The 21734-nt window shown below is 46.6% G+C and overlaps 1 protein-coding gene across 2 annotated transcripts in view; it reads right to left on the reverse strand.

Moving 5' to 3' along the window:
- SKAP1 (src kinase associated phosphoprotein 1) overlaps positions 1–21734 on the reverse strand; it is a 1036580-nt gene that overhangs the window by 975959 nt on the left and 38887 nt on the right. For both annotated transcript variants that reach the window (XM_069237544.1, XM_069237543.1), the window contains exon 2: positions 7183–7288. In XM_069237544.1, the coding sequence (XP_069093645.1) occupies positions 7183–7288 (106 nt within the window). The remainder of the gene's footprint in view (positions 1–7182; positions 7289–21734) is intronic.

The following is a 21734-nucleotide window of genomic DNA, read 5'->3' on the forward strand; positions in this document are numbered from 1 at the left end:
TTTCCGTTTGGACTTACTTCAGCACCTCGAGTCTTCACAAAAGGTGATGTCGGTGGTTGCATGACATCTCAGGCGAAAGGAATAGCGGTATTCCCTTACCTGGACGATTGGTTGATCAAAGCCAAGTCTCGGAAGTTGGTGCTGCATCACCTGCAGGTGACAACCCAGTTGTTGTTCGACCTGGGGTTTTCAGTAAACGTGCCCAAAGTCTCACCTGGAGCCCTCTCAACGCCTCCTGTTCATAGGGGCAGTACTGGATACAACATTGTATCAGGCCTACCCTCCACCTCAGCGGATTCGGGACATTCAGGCGCGGATTCCAATGTTTTGAAATGGAACAGATGTTTCATATCAATCTGTTGGCACTGCGGGCGATACGTCTGGCTCTCAAGGCCTTCCTCCCTTCCCTTCTCAGTCAGTCGGATCAAGTCCTCACAGACAGCACTACCGCAATGTGGTATGTAAACAAGCAGGGAGGAGTAGGGTCGTACCTTCTCTGCAGAGAGGCTCTGCAGCTCTGGTCCTGGGTTCAAGACCATCAGATTTGCTTGATAGCAAATCATATGGCCGGGGTTCTGAACGTACGTGTGGACAGTCTCAGTCGGCGCTTCTTGGCTGATCACAAGTGGCGCCTCCATCCAGATCTAGTCCGGTAAATCTTCAAGATGTGGGGGTCTCCGCAAGTAGATCTATTTGCCACTCGGGAGAATGCGCACTGTCCGTCGTCTGCAGTCTCCAGTATCCGTTGCAAGGAGTGTTGGGGGACGCGTTTCAAATACCCTGGGGCAGCCAGTTGCTTTACGCGTTTCCCTCCATACCCTTGATTCCTCAGGTCCTGAGGAAGATTCACCAAGACAGAGCCCAAGTCATCTTGGTGGCACCGGATTGCCATACAGACCTTCTACAACTCTCAAAGTGCCCTCGGCTCCATCTCCCGCTCAGGGAAGACCTCCTCTTGCAGTCGCAGGGGCAGGTTCTACACCCCCACCTCCAGAGCTTACACCTACATTCCTAGAGATTGAACAGGGCAACCGGAGTTCTTTTTCTCTCCCACCAGATGTAGTGGATGTTATTCTATCGTCCAGGCGACACTCCACTAAATCCATTTATGCCAATAGGTGGGCTAAATTTGTTAGTTGGTGTGGAGAGAAGCGGAAAGATCCCTTGAAGGCCCACCTTTTCGATGTTTTGTTATTTGCCCTTACTTTGGCAAAGAAAGGCTGTTCAGTAGCTACAGTGAAAGGTTATTTGGCTGCTCTATTGGCTTTTCTTTGTCTCCCGGATCGGCCCTCTTTATTCAAATCTCCGATTGTAAATAGGTTTATTACGGGCTTACTTAAGTTTCCCCCCACGCCTTTTCACATGCCTCAATGGGATTTAAATCTTGTGTTAACATTTCTGATGGGTTCACCGTTTGAGCCCATGCATTCATGTCCTTTAAGGTATTTGGTTCTTAAGACTGTATTCCTTGTTGCTATAACTTCTGCTAGGAGGATTGGGGAGCTTCAAGCCCTTTCCGTAAAACCCCCCTTTACCTTGTTTTTTCCTGATAAAGTGGTACTGAAAACCAGGGCGGCTTTCTTGCCAAAAGTTGTCACTCCTTTTCATATGGAACAGGCTATTACCCTTCCTTCTTTCTACCCTCCTCCCCACCCCTCTAAAGAGGAAAAGAGACTCCACCGATTGGACCCTAGAAGGGCTCTCAGTTTTTATATTGAGAGGATGATAGACTTTCGCCTAGAGGATCAGCTGTTCGTGGGGTATGTTGGTCAGCGAAAGGGCAGAGCAGTCCATAAAAGAACAATTCCCAGGTGGGTCATTCTTTGTATAAAAGTTTGCTACTCACTGGCAAAGAAAGTTCCTCCTGAGGGTATCAGGGCCCACTCCACCAGGGCCAAGTCGGCCACTTCGGCCCTGGCAAGGGGAGTCCCGGTGGTGGACATTTGTAAGGCGGCAACTTGGGCGTCCGTCCACACTGTAGCTAAGCATTACTGCTTAGATGGACGGCCATTTTGCACAATCTGTTTTACAGGATTTCTAGGTGTAATCAGACGGGCACCCACCTCCGAGTGCGGTACTGCTTTGGGACTCTATTCATAAGGTGAGGAATCCACAGGTAGTTTGTATCCATCAGAAGAACAAGTTACTTACCTTCGGTAACGCTTTTTCTGGTGGATACAATAGCTACCTGTGGATTCCTCCCGCCCGCCTCCCCGTTGCCTGTCTGATTGCACTAGGATATGTGGTTGTATAGATATATGTATATATTTATATTTTTCCCTATATATATATATATGATGGTTTTTGATTATGTTGCATCTTGAGGGTGTTATGTATATATGTGTTGATTGGAGTTGTTGTGGAAGACGATTTACACCTGTTCGCCTCAAAGGCACCTAAAAAAAATGGGTGAAACTGACGTCAGCACACCGAGGACCTCTTGTTTACACGGTGACGTCAGATAGAGTCGCGTGGAGCCGTGCTATTGTGACGTCCTCGTCGACGTGGAGAGCTAGGAAGAGACCTTTCCATCGGATGTTGGCGTAAGGTCGAATTCATAAGGTGAGGAATCCACAGGTAGCTATTATATCCACCAGAAAAAGCGTTACCGAAGGTAAGTAACTTGTTCTCCGGATCTATACTCTACCCCATGAATATCTTGTAAATTTACGTTAACTATTACCATGGAGTCATATCCTGTGACCCTATCCTGCAGACTCACTCTACATGCCATCACCCATTTACAATTCAAATCTATTGGCACAACCTTCTTTGCAAATCTAGTGGAGACCAAAATTATTAGTCCCCCAGAAGGTCGCCCCTGGAGGCTTCTCTCAGCAGTCCTATTTAACTGAACAAAACCATCAAACAATTGCGTTTTGTCACACAGCCAGGTTTCCTGCATACATACGATCTCATGCATCTTAACCACCTGTTCCATTCTCTCCGATTTTAACATACTCACTAGACCATTCATATTCCATGACAATATTCCTAGACTGGGCAATGACCCAGAATCCTAATCAATCTTATGCAACCATCCCTCCTCCTCATTACCTGGGGATGACAAGGCCACATACCTATTCATGTGGCACACATCCTCCCAAGCCACGGCCCTACCAGGTGTCTTTACAGTTTTGTGTTCCCTGAACCATAAATATCCTTCAACTGTACTATTACAGTATATATTTATATATATATATATTGCGGGAAGACAGAATCCACATGATGTGGCACAGTCTCACAGGGTAAAACAATCCATAGAACAAGGACTTCCTTGCTAGTCGAAGGAAGCAGATGCGTTATACAGAAGAAACACTATTTCATGTGTGTTTTGGGCACAGCAAAATTTCCCGAGCACATGCAGTTTGAAGGGTTACCCAGGAGGTCTACTCCATCCCGGTGAACTCGGGCAGAAAACATGCATCACAAAAGCCACTTTGTGTGAAGGGAGGGCCCATTGGTACTCTTACTCACCAGCCAGCAGAGAGGGACACTCCTACAATGCGTATTAAAGGGGCAGCACACCATTCCACTGAGATGCAAGGGAATCTCTTCATGTATCAAAAAGCTCAAAAGATATGTTTCGTTATCCCAGTGACCATCACTTACAAGGCAGGAAGCACATCCATTTCACTTTCATTCACGGTTGACCTGTCCGTAAAAATCCACGGAAAGGCTAATGAAGACCAAAGGATGGATAAGAATGTGGTGAAAATTGAAACCCTGTCCAAATGCATCTCAAGTGGATGGCCCAACACAAAGTCTTCAGAGATAACTGCTTTGATGTGCTTCATAAATCAGTTCAGGCGTTGGAAATTCAGGCCAGGGGTCAAGCATTCACGTGGTGGGGTTTCTGTCTGTATCAGAGGATGAAGACAAAGGCCTTGCTTCTCCCGTTCCTGAATATCAATGTGCAGTTACAAGGTATCTTCCAACCTTTTCTATAAGAGCTTCTTATGTACAATAAAAATCATACCTAGCTAATACCACAAATTATCAGTGTTACAATAGTGACCACTTGAGACAAGATTTTGTTAGTTCCAATTTGAAGCAATGACCACCTCATTGCATCAAGTAAGGTCACTAGTAATAATGTCAAAAAGCTTTAGCACTTTCAAATTTGACTGCCTCTATATGTCGCAGCAGTGATACACACAATGTCACCGGACACATACAAAAGAACATCTGTAAGAAGAACCCACAATGGAGCATGAATTACCATTTAAAGAGTCTTAAATATATATTTTTTCAGCAAAAAAATCAGCTTATCATTTCTAAAAATACACACGTTACTTTTAAATACATCCTTTTTAAGTCTCACGTGTGACACCACATGTGTTGCATGCGCTGTCGCTTGCAAGAGATGTTGTATATAACAATGGGCTTGCAGCCAGCTCATTGCTTAACATTCATTGGCTTCATAGTCATTATTTGCTGCCTTTGAACTGGGCAGTGCATGCTGGCTTCACTTCTTTCGACTGGAGCTGGAGCATGGACCAAATACTGATTGCTTCAACTTGATTGCTGTCCTTCCGCTGATCGTACTGTGATTACGGGCTACTTTTATTTTTTCTTCTTCTCTATGACCCTTGTTGAACTTCTTGCCATTTGTAGCTATGTTTTACTATGCCACACACAATTCAGAGAAGCCCTTTTCTCCTTTGAATTGGATGTTCATTGTGACAGCAGATAGTATCTGCTTCCGAATGAATTTTCACTAAAACATGGACATGGGCACAATTGCTTTCTTTATGTGAAAGAGTTTTTTTTTTTTTTACCAAATGTCTTTTTTTTCGTTTTTTACACTCTGAGAGATTAAATGATTTGCTCCGAACCACAGAGGTGTTGTGCACAGAGCTAACAAGCATTGGCAAAGCCAATATGTCTTGCTTTTGAGAGTATTGGCTCTGCCATTGCCTTTTGGTCATGCTGTACCACATGTGCACTGCCAACTGTGGCAATGGTTTGTAGTCATGCTGTACCGCAGTTTGGCTTCTCTGCAGCATGGCTAAAAATAATAATTACAAAAGGACTATGATGCATCCAGTGCTAATGCACTTTAAAAAAAGCATTCACCCTGGTTGCATCATAGCACTTTTTAAAATTAGTTTTAGCCATACTGAAAAGCATTCGTGGAGGTTACAGCATGGCTACAAAACATTACCAAAGCCAACACCTCTCACACAAGAGACCTATTGGTTTTGCCAATGCATGTTTTAATTTTGGAAACACTCCTAATTAAACCAAATCAAAGTTTTTCATTTATCTGGTTGGGCTATACAAAGGGGAGTTATTCAGTGGTAGCTGGAGAGCTACCATTAGCTCCAGTGCTACTTGTAGGAAAACTCTCTGCTAGACAATATGGCATCATCACCGGAGACCATAGGCAACTTCCATGCCCAAGAGGGGCCTGGCATGGAGAGTTCCAGGTATTGGCACGGTCATAATAGAGCCCATTATAAAGAAAGCAAGTCGTTCATGGAGCTAAAAAGTGGGACTTGACCTTCAGGGGCAAAGTTCCTGATTTGTTTGGACCGGAGCTGGATGACACAGAGGACGAGGCAGGACTCACAGTCATTTAAGAAATAATTCCTAAGTATAAACGAAACACCCTCTTTGTGGTACATGTCTACACACTTTGGGGGTCATTTTGACCTCGGCGGTCTTTTTCCAAGACCCCCGAGGGACCGCCGTGCGGAAGACCGCCAGTGGTGGCGGTTTGCCGCTCGGCCTATTATGACCGTTGGCAGCTCTCCGTCCTTTTATGGACGGAGAGCCGCCAACAGCCATACTAGCGGGCGGTGGGGAAGTGGAGGTTGCTCCACCTCCACGCCAACAGAACACCGTCCAGCGAATCACGTCCTGTGATTCGGCGTGGCGGTGTTCTGTTGGCGGTGTGGTGTCGGCGGAGCAGCCCCCATGGCTCCCGCCCCCTCCCGGAGGATCGTCGGACCAGGTAAGTCGATCGTCCGTGAGGGGAAGGGGTTGGGGGGGGGGGGTGTTGTGTGTTGTGTGCGTGCATGGGGGTGTGGGTATGCAGAGGGGGTGTGTGAGTGCGTGTATGCTTGCGGGGGTGTTGTGTGTTTGGGAATGAGTGCGTGTATGTCTGTAGGTATGTCTGTATGGATGTGTGCGTGTATGTTTGAATGTGGGTGTGCGTGTCTGACTGTGTGTGTGGATGTTGGCATGTATGTCGGTGTGTGTGCGTGTATGTGTGTTGGTGGTGCCTGCGTGCGCGTCGTGTGCATGAGTGCTGTGATGTTGGGGGTCAGGGTAGGGAGGGGGGTCCTGCCACATTTGGGGGGTGGCAGGGGTGGTGGGAGGTGTAGGGGAGGGAGTCGGGGTGGGGGAGACCCCTATCAGTGCCAGGGAAGCTATTCCCTGGGGGAAGCTATTCCCTGGCACTGATAGTGCTTACTGCCATGGATTTCATGGCGGTTTCAAACCGCATAAAATCCATGGCGGTCAGCCGGGTCCAAATACCACCGGCGGTATAGTGACGGCCGCCGGGCTGGAGACCCTGGTCTCCAGCCCAGCGTCGTCTCCGCCCTGGCGGGCGAAACGGAGAACCGGCGGATGACCATGGCGGTAACCGCCATGGTCATAATACAAAAAAAAAAAAGACCGCCAGCCTGTTGGCGGTCTTACCGCTGCTTCTCCGCCTTCCGCCAGGGTCATAATGACCACCCATAGTCACTGAGTGAGATATAGTTTAGATTTTCAATCAAGTGTTGTCTCTTGTGCCATTGTGGACGGTAGGCGGTCCGGGTGATTCGACCCTAAGTGTGGCGGCTGCATCTCTTGAAAAATGTTTCATAAGCATGCCGTTTGCCCTCATCCGCTATTAAGGTGCTGGAAGGAGGAGCTGTCTTTTCCTTGTGGTCGTGTCTTTGCTTTAAATGTTGCCCCCACTTCTTTCTATGCCTCCCTTAGCCCCTCTTCTTTTCTCACGTTGCATTGTTGAGCTGTGGGGAGCAGTGGATTTTACTGTTCATCTTGTGTGCCTTTTAATTCGTGATATTGGAGCTTTGAGTGATAGCTGCCTGAGACATTATATTATTTCTCAAATTAAAGCAGTCTTTTTTTTTTCTTTTTTTTGTGTAATATCCCATTATCGTTTCTTCTTTGGTGCTCAATAAAACAGATTCAACATTATCCAGACAATAAAATTGCACAAACCTTGTCTTCAACTGCCGAAATCCAAGTAAAAGAGCATCTCTACGCTGCCAGCCCCGCTCACTCAGCTCCTCATTTTGCAAAAATTCCACCAGGAAAGTCTCAATATCTGTGAAAATCAGAAACACCAAAAAGCTTTACAAAATTAAATTCGAAGAAAGTCAAGCAACCATTTAAGGTCTCAACTAACAAGAGTCAAGCGATGTGGACATATTCAGTCCCTTCTGTGACTTGTGCATCACCAATCGACCCATACCAATCCACAGTAAATATCAAATTAATGGGTGTGTCCGTTGACCACGGGCATTAACCATCTGGAACGACTTGCCTCTGGAAGAGGAAGAAGAATCAGTATATCTAAAATTCTGGAAATCGATTAAGGCTAGCTTTTCCAGCAATAATCAGCTCAGGCTCATCCTCAGCATTCAGTTCTGCGCAAAGAGGGCAGTGTGGCCTGCTTAGAAGTCCCCCATTCAGCTAAAATCATTGACCGATTGGGCAGCACACGGTAACACAATGTAGTCAGGGCTCTTCCACCCTGGTGCACCTGGAAAAACTGAACAACGTATTTGCTTGGGAAACGTAATAAAGCGAGTTATAATAATCTGTCCAGCGTCACACAGTTAATGCAGTACAGATGCTGGGATTAGGTTTCTGGTCCCCAGGTTCCACAGCACGACCTAATACGGATCTCATTTCTACTTACATAGCCCATAAATACTGCCTTCGATTTTAGAAAATGCTTCGTATCTTTAATATTCCTTACCAGCTTATGTACAATTATTATTAACATCTGCTGTACAGTTTCATCATGATCTGTCATGCTAATTAAAATGTATTTTTCGGAAATTCATGCTAAATTAGTTTGAGACGCTTTGTGGTGCCAATATTTGTTTCCTAAATGGGACTCCGTTTCCCATGACAGATATATTCAGGGCATGACGATTTCATTGCGCGCTGGCTTTGGGTATACTGTATCATTCTCTTTTCCGAACCTTAAATGAACCAAGAAGGTATGGGTGTATTCATTATGCAGTTTTTTGCAGTTCCAAAGTGCCACTTCTTGGCTCCTAAGTACTTTAAGACAGTGACAGCATGCAGACTGTGCAAAAGTGCGTAAGAATTTAAACATAACTAGGCCAGTCCACCCCCTAAGGGCCTCCTCAGTCTCCCCCCACCCCCACTGCGAGTTGTAGGTTTTTGGAAAATCTGTTTCTTTGCTGCGCACCAATTGTCACTCTCCACACATGAGCGTATAGGCAGAGATGTGGGGTTGACTGAGTCTGAGAGGCCCTTAGGAGAGACCAGTCCGAATCACCATTATGGCATGCAAGATTTTTCAACATACATGATACGAAATGAGCAGAGTCACAGGATTTAAAAAATAATCGTGTTAATAGGGCCATCTTCTGCTTTTATGTAGAACACCGTTGCGATGGCAACGATGACTTGAGTTCCAGATAGCGCTTAATTTCACACTTCTGCCATTTCTAAATCCTGTAAATAACAGATGTTACCATTACCCAAATGAAAGCACTCAAGTTTACCCACCTACAGAAATATGCATTGGGGATATCAATGGCCTGCTCGAACGCTGGCTTCTTAATGATGTGTGGCTTGCTGAGCGCTGGCCGATAGCCAGGTACCAAAATACAAGGGGAAATGCCTGGTGGCTATGAAGTATCATGATGAAACAGCTGTGGTGGCTAATTAGAAAAACATACAAGGGCCTTGTAAACCATCTCAAATTTATAAACCAGCCAACCTAATGGAATAATTCTCTGGCTGACTAGCAGAGAGAGGCATGGTCCCGTGACACTAAGAATACAGCTCTGAAGCGTTTAGGCTCTCAGTTTTGGACGGAGACACATGCTCAACCACCAAAAAAACTATCTTATCCGCTTTCGAGGGCACTCTGGAGATGTCAAGAAAAATCTCTACTGAGGGACTTGAATGTTCACTATCTGCAGGAAGTATCCTGGTGATTCGTTGACATGCTTAAGCATTTTAGATAGAGCCGTATTGCAGGTTTGAATGTTATTTTGTGTTAGCGGCCATTTATAAAGCGCACTGACACCCTAAGATCTCCTGGCGCTAAACAATATGAAATCTGAGCACAGAGAAAAGTTAAGTTTCTTATGGAAGCTAAAGTGGGAAGTAATGAATCTTAAGTCCAGCAGAAATTGGATCCATAATGTAGGCGCTACAACTGGAAAATGATCTCCCACCATGCAGTTTCTATTTGAATCTAAGGATGTTTAGCTGCAATGTATTGGAGGAACAAAGACATCTGATGGGGGTGTAGAGGACTAGGCAACACTCGAGGAAAAGAGAGTTCTACCATAAAGGCATTCATCAAACTACCCATGTTAAAGCAGGAAATGACGTCAGTCCTGCAGAATCTCGTGACAAGACCAGGGATATGATGGTATTCGGGCTGAATTTTATTTGATTTTTTCTATTGACTCCTAGGCTGGCTACACTTTATGGTGCATCCTTCGAGTTGGGTTTTCTCCCTCCCTCTTTGAGTGCAGCTATTATTTCTACTAGGCTGAAACTCCACAGATATGGCTACTTGCCTCCCATTATCTGTCCTGAACAAGGATTATAAGAACTTAGCCAAAATACTAGCTTGTTTCCTGTTACCAGTACTCTTCCAACTGATACATGATGACTAACCCGGCTTTATCCTTTGATGCAAAACTTCCCTCAATTTCTGTAGGTTACGGGATGTTAAATGCGATGCCCCAGAATTTTTTCCAAATACTACATGTATTGTGCTTGACCTTGAAAAGACCTTTGATTCTCTTCACTGATCATATATGCATAGAGACTTGATTCGGTTATGCGTAGGTCCATAGTGGTGTAAATGGGTGCATATCCTATATGCAAATTCAACCCCTTGAGTAAAAACCGGGCAGTGCATCTTTGATTCTTGATCCGTGGACAGAGGTACACATCAAGGCTGCCCTTTATTGTCATTATTATGCACCATGGTCATGAAGCCCTTTGTCGATTATGGGTCGGATTGCATCCATTAAGATAGTGGTGCGTCCTCGTTTATTATGTTATTTTGCGAATCTCACAATACTTACTCATTACTTTTTTTTAAGCACTTGACAAGCTTCTAGGTGACCATCTGGTTTGCAGGATGTCACTGGGTAGCCTTATATACTCCTAATTTATCTGTGGGGGCAGGGGGTCCAGGCCTTCCTGATTTTGAGCAATACTATTTACTCGCCCAATTACAGTGAATATCCCAATAGTTGGCAGGGCGCCCATCCCCTGAAACAAGATTCACTATTTCCAACTATAAAGGTGTCTCACTTCACTCCTTAATGTTTCCATCAAGTCGCCCTCAGACACCCTTCCCCATGTTGCTTTGAAATGAAAGGTCTCTGTGATGTCTTACTCAACCATGAGTGATTAAGAGTACAACGCCACCCCATGCCCCTGCAACTTCACTGCTTGTCTCCCCACCCAGACGGGATGGATCCAGTATGGTCAGGTTTGTGCTTGGGCTGAACTGGTTCTGTCTATATTGGGAGGATCTCTTTATCACTGGCAAATTACTTGATTTCCCCATGGTTATGGCAGATTATGATGTCCCCTCTGGGCAATTTCTCACTTATGAAAGTTTTAAACAGGTACTCTGAGATTTATTTCAAATTTAGTCATTAGGACTTGTCAAACATGAAGTATATCATGTGGGCGATGGGGAAGGGTACATCACTGGGACCATTCCAGGGAATCCCTTTGAGATTCTTGAGAGCTAGACTTGGAAAGGTCGTTTCATGGTGCCAAATAGCACAAAATACTGGGGTATCCACATAAAGTGTCACATAACCCCCGGTTTAAATACATTCAATTTAATATCCTGAACCGAGTCTAACATCCAAATATATTAATAACATATACTCCGGAGTAGTTTAAAAAAGCCCCCAATGTCAATTGCTCGATGCTGACTTGTTGAATATGCTTTGGTCTTCTCTCTTCCTATTGGGCCAGGGTTCTTGAGATATTGACATCTATTCCAAATGACCCATTAGCGAACTCAATATAAGTTATCCTGCTAGGCCTTTTTCCTCACTCCAAACTCAAAAAGACTCTACTCCTGGTAAAACAAAACATCACAATCCAGTGGAAGAATATGCTACCCCCAAATCAACCGACCTGTGTAAATGCAACAATAAAATCTATTTTAATAATATTTTTATGTACCAAACATAGCATTTAAAAAAAGCATAACATTTTAAAAAGAACTGGTATCCACTGAAGTTTGAGTACCAAGGAGCTGGCAAAAGAGAATAGTCAGGTCGTGCCACTTGATTTTGCATCAATTGAAATTAATTCATCAAAGACTTAGGAAAGCCAATCTAAAGGGCATTACAGTAGTCTAGTCTCGAACCTATGTGGGCAGTCATGACCATTCTTCTGGCTACTTTCAGGAGAGTCTTTAAGATTGACCTTAGACATTTAAGCCAAAAGAAGAAGGATTTAACCCCCAAAGATAGCTGAGAATTAATTATCAGTTTAGTGTCAATTGTTATGCTCAGACTCTTATCTACTCCTAATTTATCTTTGGGGGCAGTGGGCATTGCTTTAAATGTTCTACACGTTCCAGACACAGGGAAACATCATTTGGTCCAGAGATGGAACATCAGGGAACACCTGGAGATGACTATTTGCTGGAGCAACTTGGTCGTATCATGTATGATTGTCACTCAGTTACAGTCCATCCACAGTTTGAACTTCTTCAAACAGCGAGGGAGAGAGGAAAACATGTCACCTTTCTTCCTCAATCTACAAAACAATTGTCTTTCGTCTGCATAGGAGTAAAAAGGTACATCTAAATGATTGTAAGGGTTCAAGAAAAGCGTAGATGTAAATGTTAAAGCACAGAGTTGATAAAAAGAGATCCTTGGGGCGATACCGGGTGATGCACCCTCAGGAACACAGACACAGGTCATGCAAGAAGGTAAGTACACCTTTCTTATAATCGTAACAACCAGCAGGGCAGCACAATGCTCAACCTCCAACTAATACTTTCAGAATCCTTCTACCCTAGGTCCATGGAACCTGACCCACTACATTCCATCTCAGTGACTATACAACATTTTCCCCTTTCTTAACAATGGTGGACAAACAAAATAAATCATAATGAATAAAGGCTTTTGCACTGCATAAGAGACAAACATATCGGGAAGGAATGCAAATAATTTAACACTAGTTGCAAAAAAATAAGTACGGAGTTTCAGTTGGCAGAGTGCACACTACCATACAGCTCCATGCTATGTTAGACTATAATCTTCAAACACTTTGGGTAAGGAGTTTCAGTTGGCAGAGTGCACACTACCATACAGCTCCATGCTATGTTAAACTATAATCTTCAAACCCTTTGGGTAAGGAGTTTCAGTTGGCAGAGTGCACACTACCATACAGCTCCATGCTATGTTAAACTATAATCTTCAAACCCTTTGGGTAAGGAGTTTCAGTTGGCAGAGTGCACACTACCATACACCTCCATGCTATGTTAAACTATAATCTTCAAACCCTTTGGGCATTCTGGCACAATGCTTCGGGACCCTAGGTACAAAATGCCCCAAACCACCATACTAGTCTTTGTTTCTTTTTAACCCTTCAAGTATAACAAGTTAGAATTAAGACGCCTTCTCCATAATCCAAATTTTTCGACCTTTCAACACAACAAAATAACTTCTCACATCAACACCTTGTTTTGGAGAGGACCATTTCGAAGTTTCTTTCCTCACAGTCGTCCCCACTTTCATGTGCAGAAAATCCACTTTTGACAACTTCCTCTCAAATGTCATTAATCTGTTCACCCGAATGCCATCATAACAAAGTTTATTCCAAATACTTTACTGCATAACTATGCAGCATCTACATTACGCACTCCGGACCTACTCATCCAAGTTGGAGACACTTGCAAAGCATTCTTCATTTGAGCATATTTCCTGCATTAGAGCGCAGAGTGGTCTATAGCTCCAGAGCATACTCTTAATCTCCTTTCTCCAGTTCAATCCACCCTGTCCAGTCAACTGTACATGCGCCACCCCTGAACTCTGTTCAATTGTTCCACCAACCCATTTGCTAGTGGATGATACAGAGCAGATTTGTAATGCTTTACATTCGACTGCCATAACTCTCAAATTCATCCAAGATGGACTGGTGCCCATTGTCGGTGACAATTCCTTCTGGATGGCCCTCTATCACAAAAACTTCCTAGCATAATTTCACAACATTAGCTATCATCACCTCATTCATAAAACTCACTTCTGGCCAGCTGGAATAATAGTCTACAAGCACAACTGCCTACTTCACCTCCATGTCAAAAATGAAAACGAATCACAAAGGCAGGTCCTGAACCAGCTCTCCTGCTCTACACCACTAGAACTCCTATAGCACTTGCAGTGTAGCCCCTCTTCTGCTATGGATACGCCGTCTAAATCGGACTCCTTGCCCAGCTATTTTACCGCCTCCAGGCCATACAGAACGCAGCAGCAAGACTCGTCCTAGACCTCCCCAGAGGGGACCGCATTAACCCCCACCTCAGAGATGTACACTGGCTGCTGTACACAAAAAGTGCAAATTCAAGGTTCTCCCTACGCATACAAAGCCCTCTACAACATGGGACCCTTCCACCAGCCAACGCAGGAGCTTTGTTCAACAACTCTCGCCTTCCTGAGAATCCGCAGCAGCAGCAGAGGTCGCTCACTCTCCTACCTCGCCGCAAATACTGCCCCTCCACCTCTGCACATTGCAATCCTCCTCGACTTCAGGAAAAAGTTCAAGACATGGCCCTTTGATGAGTAGTCAGTGATGCACAGCAACATCCCAGGGCGCCTGGATATCCCCCGGGGTGATAAGCTTTGCTTTACAAATCCACAGATTAATTGATTGAAAGTTCCGCAGCCACTTTCTGTCATGCACGATCAGGCAGTGCCACAGACACAGAGAGTTTCCTTTGCCACATGTAACTTGTCACTACATGCACACGCTTTACAGTTTATCATGTATACTTCTATTTCCCAATTCATGCCTGGCCACCAGAAGTCAACCTGTACATTGCTTTTCAAGGAAGACATGACCCTCACACAATTATACCAATAACTTGCAATCCAATCTGTCAAAAATAAATTGTCAAAACTACCAAATTGTCTCCTCTTCTCACAATCCCCTTAACATCAGATACCTTTGAGCACATTTGTTTGTACTTACTCAAGCTAAGGATTCCATTTAACTCTCTGGATAATTCAATAGTCGGGTGCACTCTTACTTTTCATAACATAACATACCATCCCTAGCCCTCTCTAGCACCCGTTCTTCCGGTTATCATACGCAAACACACCAGATCACTCTCTACCATGAACCAATCATCTTCCTCTGCAAAATCAACTGCTTCTATCAACAGATGAGATCAATAATCAGCATTCACATGTGCCCAGTACTTATTTTGTATGGAATGAGTATACCCGCAATTTCTATGGCCTTTTGGCAAAGCGTCAAGTAGCTTTAGCACATCCCTTTGGGGGAACAAATCAATCAAGGCTTTATGGTATGTTCTCAAGTCAAAAGATATTCCCCAAAAATTCTAAAATATTGAACATCCACAAGCAGGCCAATGCCTCTTTCTCAATCATCAGATATCCTCTTTCTGTCCCCCTCAAGTCCTTCAGGAAAAGTCCACAACACTTTCTTGTCCTGCCCTAGATTGCATGAGCACCGCATCAACCCCATGCATATTGGCATCTGTGACTACAATTGTTCAGACACATATGACAAAGGCCATCAACTCAACAGTATTTACAATGTTTTTTCTGGAGGACCATAAATTCTTCTCGACATTCGATCAACCATACAAACCTCTCCCTATTCTTCATTAACCCCCTTAACAATTTGATACATTCTGTGGAATGATCCACACGCTTAGTGTAGTACTCTGCTGCACCAAGTAAAGAACTTAATTGGTATTTATCATTGGCCTAGGGGGCATATTCAATGACTTTCAATGTCCGACTTTAGTTTTAATACCTTTGCTCAACAGTGTGCCCCAGACAATCCACCTTAATTATAACAAATCCACACTTATCAATTCCACCGTTAACCATGTCTTCCCCAGTATTTTCAATACCTCCCTTAAAAGACTATCATGCTCTTCTTTGGTGGAGCCTCACACCAGCACGTCAGCCTAAAAACAACTCACTTTACATAGCTTACCTAATAACATCCGCAAGAAGTACTGAAAAACAGCTGATCCAGAGCCTAAGACGAACTCCCTAAAACATAAATTGTTAAGCCCCATTTGGAGTTAAAAGAAAAAAAAAAAAAGACATTAGGTGCCTGGAATCAGGATGTAATAAAATCCGATGATATGCACTGCATAGGACCAATTTGGAAAAGTACCTGGCTTCCTTTACACAGGTCAGATTTTCACTTATATTTGGTAAAAGAGGCCAGCGAACCCATATGCTGTCATTAACATCTCTCAAATATTCGCACAAGTACATTCCCATTGCTAATTCGAACTATCATTATAGGACTAAGCCATTCAGATTTTATTGGTTTGATAACTTTGATATTACACACACTTTCTAGTTCATACTAAAGGAATAGTATGCACTTTGTGAAAATTTGGTAAAGGATTCTTTCAATACAATGCTATGGCTAAACTTCTTAAAACTGAAACACCCTAATTCATTACTAAATAAATTTGGGAAATCGCACATCCATGTTTCCACTTCACCTGGAACCGTCACTAGTACTTGCCCAGATTAATTTGGGTCCAAAACTATGCCAAGGTGAAGAAAAACGTGAAAAGGTCTTAAATGTGTACACATTTTAGGTATTTCAACATTCATCCAATTTACAAACTTTCAAAAAGAAGAAATCTATGATCCTCATTAGGATTCTAAGGGTCTCCGGGCAAGACCACCCTGTGACGAGCCGTCACCATACCGGTAGGGGTGGCAGTAAAGCGACCGTCGTATTAAGAGTCACAAAACACAAACCGCCCAAATACAGACACGAAACCAACACCGCCAGGTCAACCCACGACAAAAGAGTGACTGATCAACCGCCGGCCCCGCCACGCCGACTCCATTCCGACCGTGAGATTATGAATCAGCGTCCAGCACAGCGGAACATGCACGGCGGAAAACATTGGCAGTATGCACCGCGGCGGAACAAAAAGGCACTGTGGAAATTAGCCAACATCACATTGGCCAGTTCAAATAACCCATACCTGATAACAATACACACACCACGGATACCTGACCAGGCCACCATATGACTCCCACCTCCACACCAACAATCCCTTGCGTCAGATCCAAGCAGCCACAGCCAAAGACGAGAAGAAGCATACCCCAAACATAGCTAACAAACATCATACAGCACACATTGCACAAATCAACACCGAAGCTCACCAGCACACACAGCCAAACACCCCCACATCACCACGCACCCCGTACTGCACCCAACATGCACTACACATACCCACCCCATAAGATATCATGTCAGAAGCACCCACACTTCACCGACAATGAGTTGCAGGTCATGGTGGACGAGATCATCAGTATAGAGCCACAGCTCACGGGAGACCTGGTTCAACAGGCATCAATAACCAAGAAGACCGGTATGGCAGAGGATCGTCGACAGGGTCAACGCAGTCAGCACATACCCACGGACAATGGAGGACCTGATACAGAGGTGGAACGACCTCAGAGGGAAGGTCCGGTCCATGGCGTCGAGGCAGAGGATAGCCAGTAACAAGACGGGGGTGGGCCCCCACCTCCTCCCCTCCAGCTGACAACCTGGGAGGAGAAGGTTCTGGACATCATGTATCCGAGGGCCTGACTGGCATCAGCGTAGGACTCAACACTGATAAGTCAGCAATACCCCCCCCAAGCACCAACCACCTCTTCTGCATGATACACCACCCCACTCTCACCATCCATACTCACCCCCCCCGAATGCATGGATGTCAAGCACAATGTGGAAGAACCACAGCTCCCACAATCCAATCCAAACCAATGTCTACAGTGCAGAAGCTGTCATTACAATCACTGGGTAACAAGTGGAGCCACTGCTTGCATTACAACAGGGACACAACAACAACAGTCACACAACTAACATCTACCGTATCCATCCACAGGTACCCTGCCACTGACATCCTGCAGAGGATGCCAGACTCAGACAGCCTCCCCCTCCCCCCAGGATGAAGGCCCTACTGGATGGCTGGATGAGGACTACTTGCCTGAGCCATCTGGGGCCACTGGGCAGTCCACCAACGGCACACCCACCCTGGACTCACCGGAAGACCCTACCAATGTGGCAACAACACCACAGCCAGACCCTGAACCACAAACCTTTGGGACCCAACACTCTGAGGTGTGCCCCGCAGTACAGCGGCCAGGGTCAAGGGCACCCACCCCAGACAATGATGGTCCTGCTGATACTGGGATTGGGCACACTGTGCCAGGGGCACAGGGGGCTAGGCGTAGTGGGAGGGGAACTGTGACCCAAGGCTCAGCACAGTCACATCAACTGTCTACCCAAGAGGGCCTCAACCAAGTCCTGGGTGTATACGAGCACACCCAGGACACAGTGGCCCAGATCCTCGCCATCATGTAGGAGATCTAGCAGCTGCAGTGGCAATACCATCAGGAGGCCATGCAACAGTGGTAGGCCCACAATACCACCATGGCCTCAACTGTAGGGGTGCTCAAGGACCGACCACTGTCATGCATGAGTCCACCACCCACCAGCAGGTCCCTAGCACTGGCCACATCCCACTACAGCCCTCCACGACAGCGACAACCAGTGGTATGGAAGCCCCGCCACAGGTCTCGCAGGACACCAGCACCCATACCCTTGTAGCTGAGGAACCCCCACTCAAGCAAGGACGTCCAAGTAGACATACAGCCGGACATGATGTCCAGACCAAGACCACTGCCAGGAAGTGACCCTCTCCTGAACATTCTCCCTTGTGTGTGACACCCTGTCGACTGTCCACTCCCATTTCTCAGTCTACCCGTGGCCTGCAGACTGGACCTGTACTACCTACAGATGGCCCTAACATTATGATGAACTCCACCGCCATGACCCCACTCATCACCCCTTGCACCTGTACATCACAAATAAACTACTACTGAGCACGGTCCAGGTCTATGTGTTTATTTCCCATGAGTATATTTGAAACAGCCAATACATGTACAAGTGGCAACCCACGCTCAGCACATTCATGGGAGGGTGACAACTTGGGGAGCAAAATGCTGGGATGTCGATTGTGGAGCAGCCAGTGGCTGGAGATATGTGCCAATGGAGGCAACAGCCCATGCAGGGAGCACAGAACACCACTACATTGTCCTGAAAGGAAAGCAAGACAGGGACAACAATCGCTGTAGGAGTCACAGATGCCAACTCCACACAAATGCACTGTAGGAACAGGAATCCATGGCAGATATGCCAGGCAGGTCCAAAACCATATGGTCAGTACCAACAGACATACACAACACATACCAACCCAATGGTCCCACCCTCACATCGTCCAGCGTCAGACCTGGCCCCACACCCACTGCCACCAACAACAATGTTGCACTGCCACCCAATGTCAACTCCCAGGATGGATGCTGTACACATGCAACAACCCTATGTGGCAAACGCATAGTATTTGAACTAGCAAATCGGGGAACATTAAAAATATACATAGATGGTACCAGTGCACCAGTACAACACATGCCTGACTATAGGCCTGACCTGTACACTGTGACTACTTCAGTCATGGACACATGTGACACCCCCCCAAGCCCACCATGCGTCAGAGCTGCAACCAATACCATCAGTGGTCATACACAACAAGTGGCAGCAGAGATATGGCAGACAGTCGTAGAAGACACATACCACACAGTTTGCACATACCTGCATCTCAGCTGAAGTAATGTCGAATCAGCTCCACCCTGGAGTCAGCTGCACCCTCATCATCCTCCTCTTCATCACTCCCCATGTCCCCTTCATCAGACACTGGCACAGCTTCCCCCTCCTCTACATCCAGCAATGGGATGGGATGTGACGCCTCAGGGCCAGATTGTGCAGCATGCAGCTGGCCACAATGATCTGGCACACCTTCTGTGGCTTGTAGAGCAGGGCACCCCCAGGGACATGCAAACGCCGGAACATGGCCTTCAGCAGACCAAAGCACCTCTCAATGACTTGTCTGGTACAACTGTGGGCCTCACTGTAAACAGTCCTCTGCAGCTGAGGATGGATGCCTCAGGGGTGTCAGGAGCCAGGGCAGGTTGGTATAGCCAGAGTCACCTGCGGGCATAGAGGGAAGAGGCATGTCAAAGCCAGGAGGGCAATGGGGCAGGAACACAAGGCTGCAGTGAGCTGAGGGGCACACATATGCAGGGGTACATACCGATGAGCCAGGCCCGTTCCCTCTGGAGTGGTGCCATCATGTGTGGGTCGCTGCTGTTCCACAGGATGTAGGAATCATGGACAAAGCCAGGGTACTTGGCTGTCAGCTGGGAGATGTACTGGCCCGCGAGACAAACCACCTGCACATTGACCGAATTAAAGTTCTTGCAGTTTCTGTACACCTGTTCATTCCTCCTTTGTGGCACCAGGGCAATGTGTGTGCAGTCAACGGCCCCAATGATATGTGGGAAGTGTGCCACAGCGTAGAATGCAACCTTGACAGTGGGCAAATCTGCACGTCGGGGGAACCGAATGTAGCTGGCCATATGTTTTATCAGGGCACACGGTACATCCCTCAGCACGTTGCTGAACATGTGCTGCGACATCCCACTTGCGAGGCCCACTGTGACCTGGAAGGAGCCAGAGGCAAGGTAGTGGAGGTCTGACAACACCTGCCCCTTGGGAGGGATGGCATTGGGATTGCGTCTGGCAAGCAACAGATCTGGCCCCAACTGGGCCACTAGTTCCATTATGGTCACATGGTTCAGGCGATAGTTTTGGATAATGTGACACTCCTCCAGGGTAGCAAGGTCGACTAGAGGCCTGTACACCGGTGCATTCCTCATCTTCCACCGTGCATAATACCTGGTAACAGGAGAGAGGTGGTAACATGTTCTGCAGCATAGAAATAGGACGCACTAAATTTCACACACATCACACATTGTAATAGTAAAATGGTTGCCGCCTGTCTACATGCATGGGACAGGTGGAAGTCAGATCATCCCGCCGGTGTAACACGCCATGGCAGTAAGCAGCCACGACTGCCGTACAACTCAGGTGTGAGCCAATGGGAGAACTCGTGCAGGAAATGGTTTTTGGGTACACATGGGAAGTCACTGGAAAGACGTTTGGGAGTGGAGGGAGTGGGTATGGTTGTGAGGTGTGTACGTGGGTGTGCCATTGGTGCAGGTGCGTGGGTGGATGAAATGTGTGTGTTGGGGGACTGTTGGGTGGGTGAGTGTGTGCATTTAGCTGTACTGGGAGGAGGCTGGGAGGAGATGCAGGGGGAAGTGTGAGTGTATGTTGGGGTGGTGTCTGCAGGTAGAGTGGATGTGCTGCATGTGGGTGTGTTGATATTTGTGGTGTCTGTACCAGTGGTGTATGGGGTGCATGAATGGAGTCAGAAAACGTGGCAGTGAAGGCACATGTGGCAGGAACAGTGACTGATGTGATGCTGACAGCAGGTGTGAGTGTAGTGACGACTGTGAGGGGGAGGTGGTTGGGGTTTCGGTACAGGGTGTGGATGTTGACATGTCTGCATGGGTGTGTTGAGTGTGTGCATGGAGGTGGAGACGTCTGTGGTGCCAACGTTTTGTCCTTGCGTACCGTGTCTGATGTCGATGCATGCGGGTTGGTAGGTGTGCCTTGGATGGGTGAGGGGAGAGGAATGTGGGATTGGGAACAGGTAGCTGGAGGGGGGAGAGAAGAAAAAGGGACACTGGCTTCCCTCAACGAGGAGGCCAGATCCTGAAAAGATCTCTGTAGGCCAGACAAGGCACAGTGAATGTCTTCCAGGAACGCATTAGTCTGTTGCATCTGGGATGTCAATCTCTGGATGGCATTCGCAATAGTTGTCTGCCCAACAGAGATGGACTTCAGGAGGTCAATAGCCTCCTCACTGAGGGCAACAGTGCTGACTGGGCCAGGAGCAGAGGGGCCTGCGGTGAAGGAGATGCCCACCCTCTTGGGTGAGCGGGCAGGAGCAACTGGGTGGGGAGCTACTGGGAGGGCGGTGCTGGTATGGGAGGTGGCAGACAAGGATGGTGCTCGGGCGGTCCTAGATGGTTCCGCCACCACCAGGGAGCCGCCATCGGAGGAGGAATCAGAAGACGCAGTGGTTGATCCGGTCTCCCCCGTTGCTCCCCGTCCAACTGGTCCCCTCTGCTTCGCTGATGTCAGCCTCCTGGTTCCCGTGGGCTGCAGCTTCCCCACTCACCGGTACCCCTTCTCCTTCGCCAGATGATGCTGATGCACACAATGATAGAGGAGGACAGGGAGGGAGGGAGAGATAGAGAGAGAGAGCGCGAGCGATAGAGACACACACACAGGGTGACAGGGTA

The sequence above is a fragment of the Pleurodeles waltl genome, chromosome 6 (assembly GCF_031143425.1).
Source record: "Pleurodeles waltl isolate 20211129_DDA chromosome 6, aPleWal1.hap1.20221129, whole genome shotgun sequence".
In the NCBI taxonomy this organism is placed as follows: Eukaryota; Metazoa; Chordata; class Amphibia; order Caudata; family Salamandridae; genus Pleurodeles; species Pleurodeles waltl.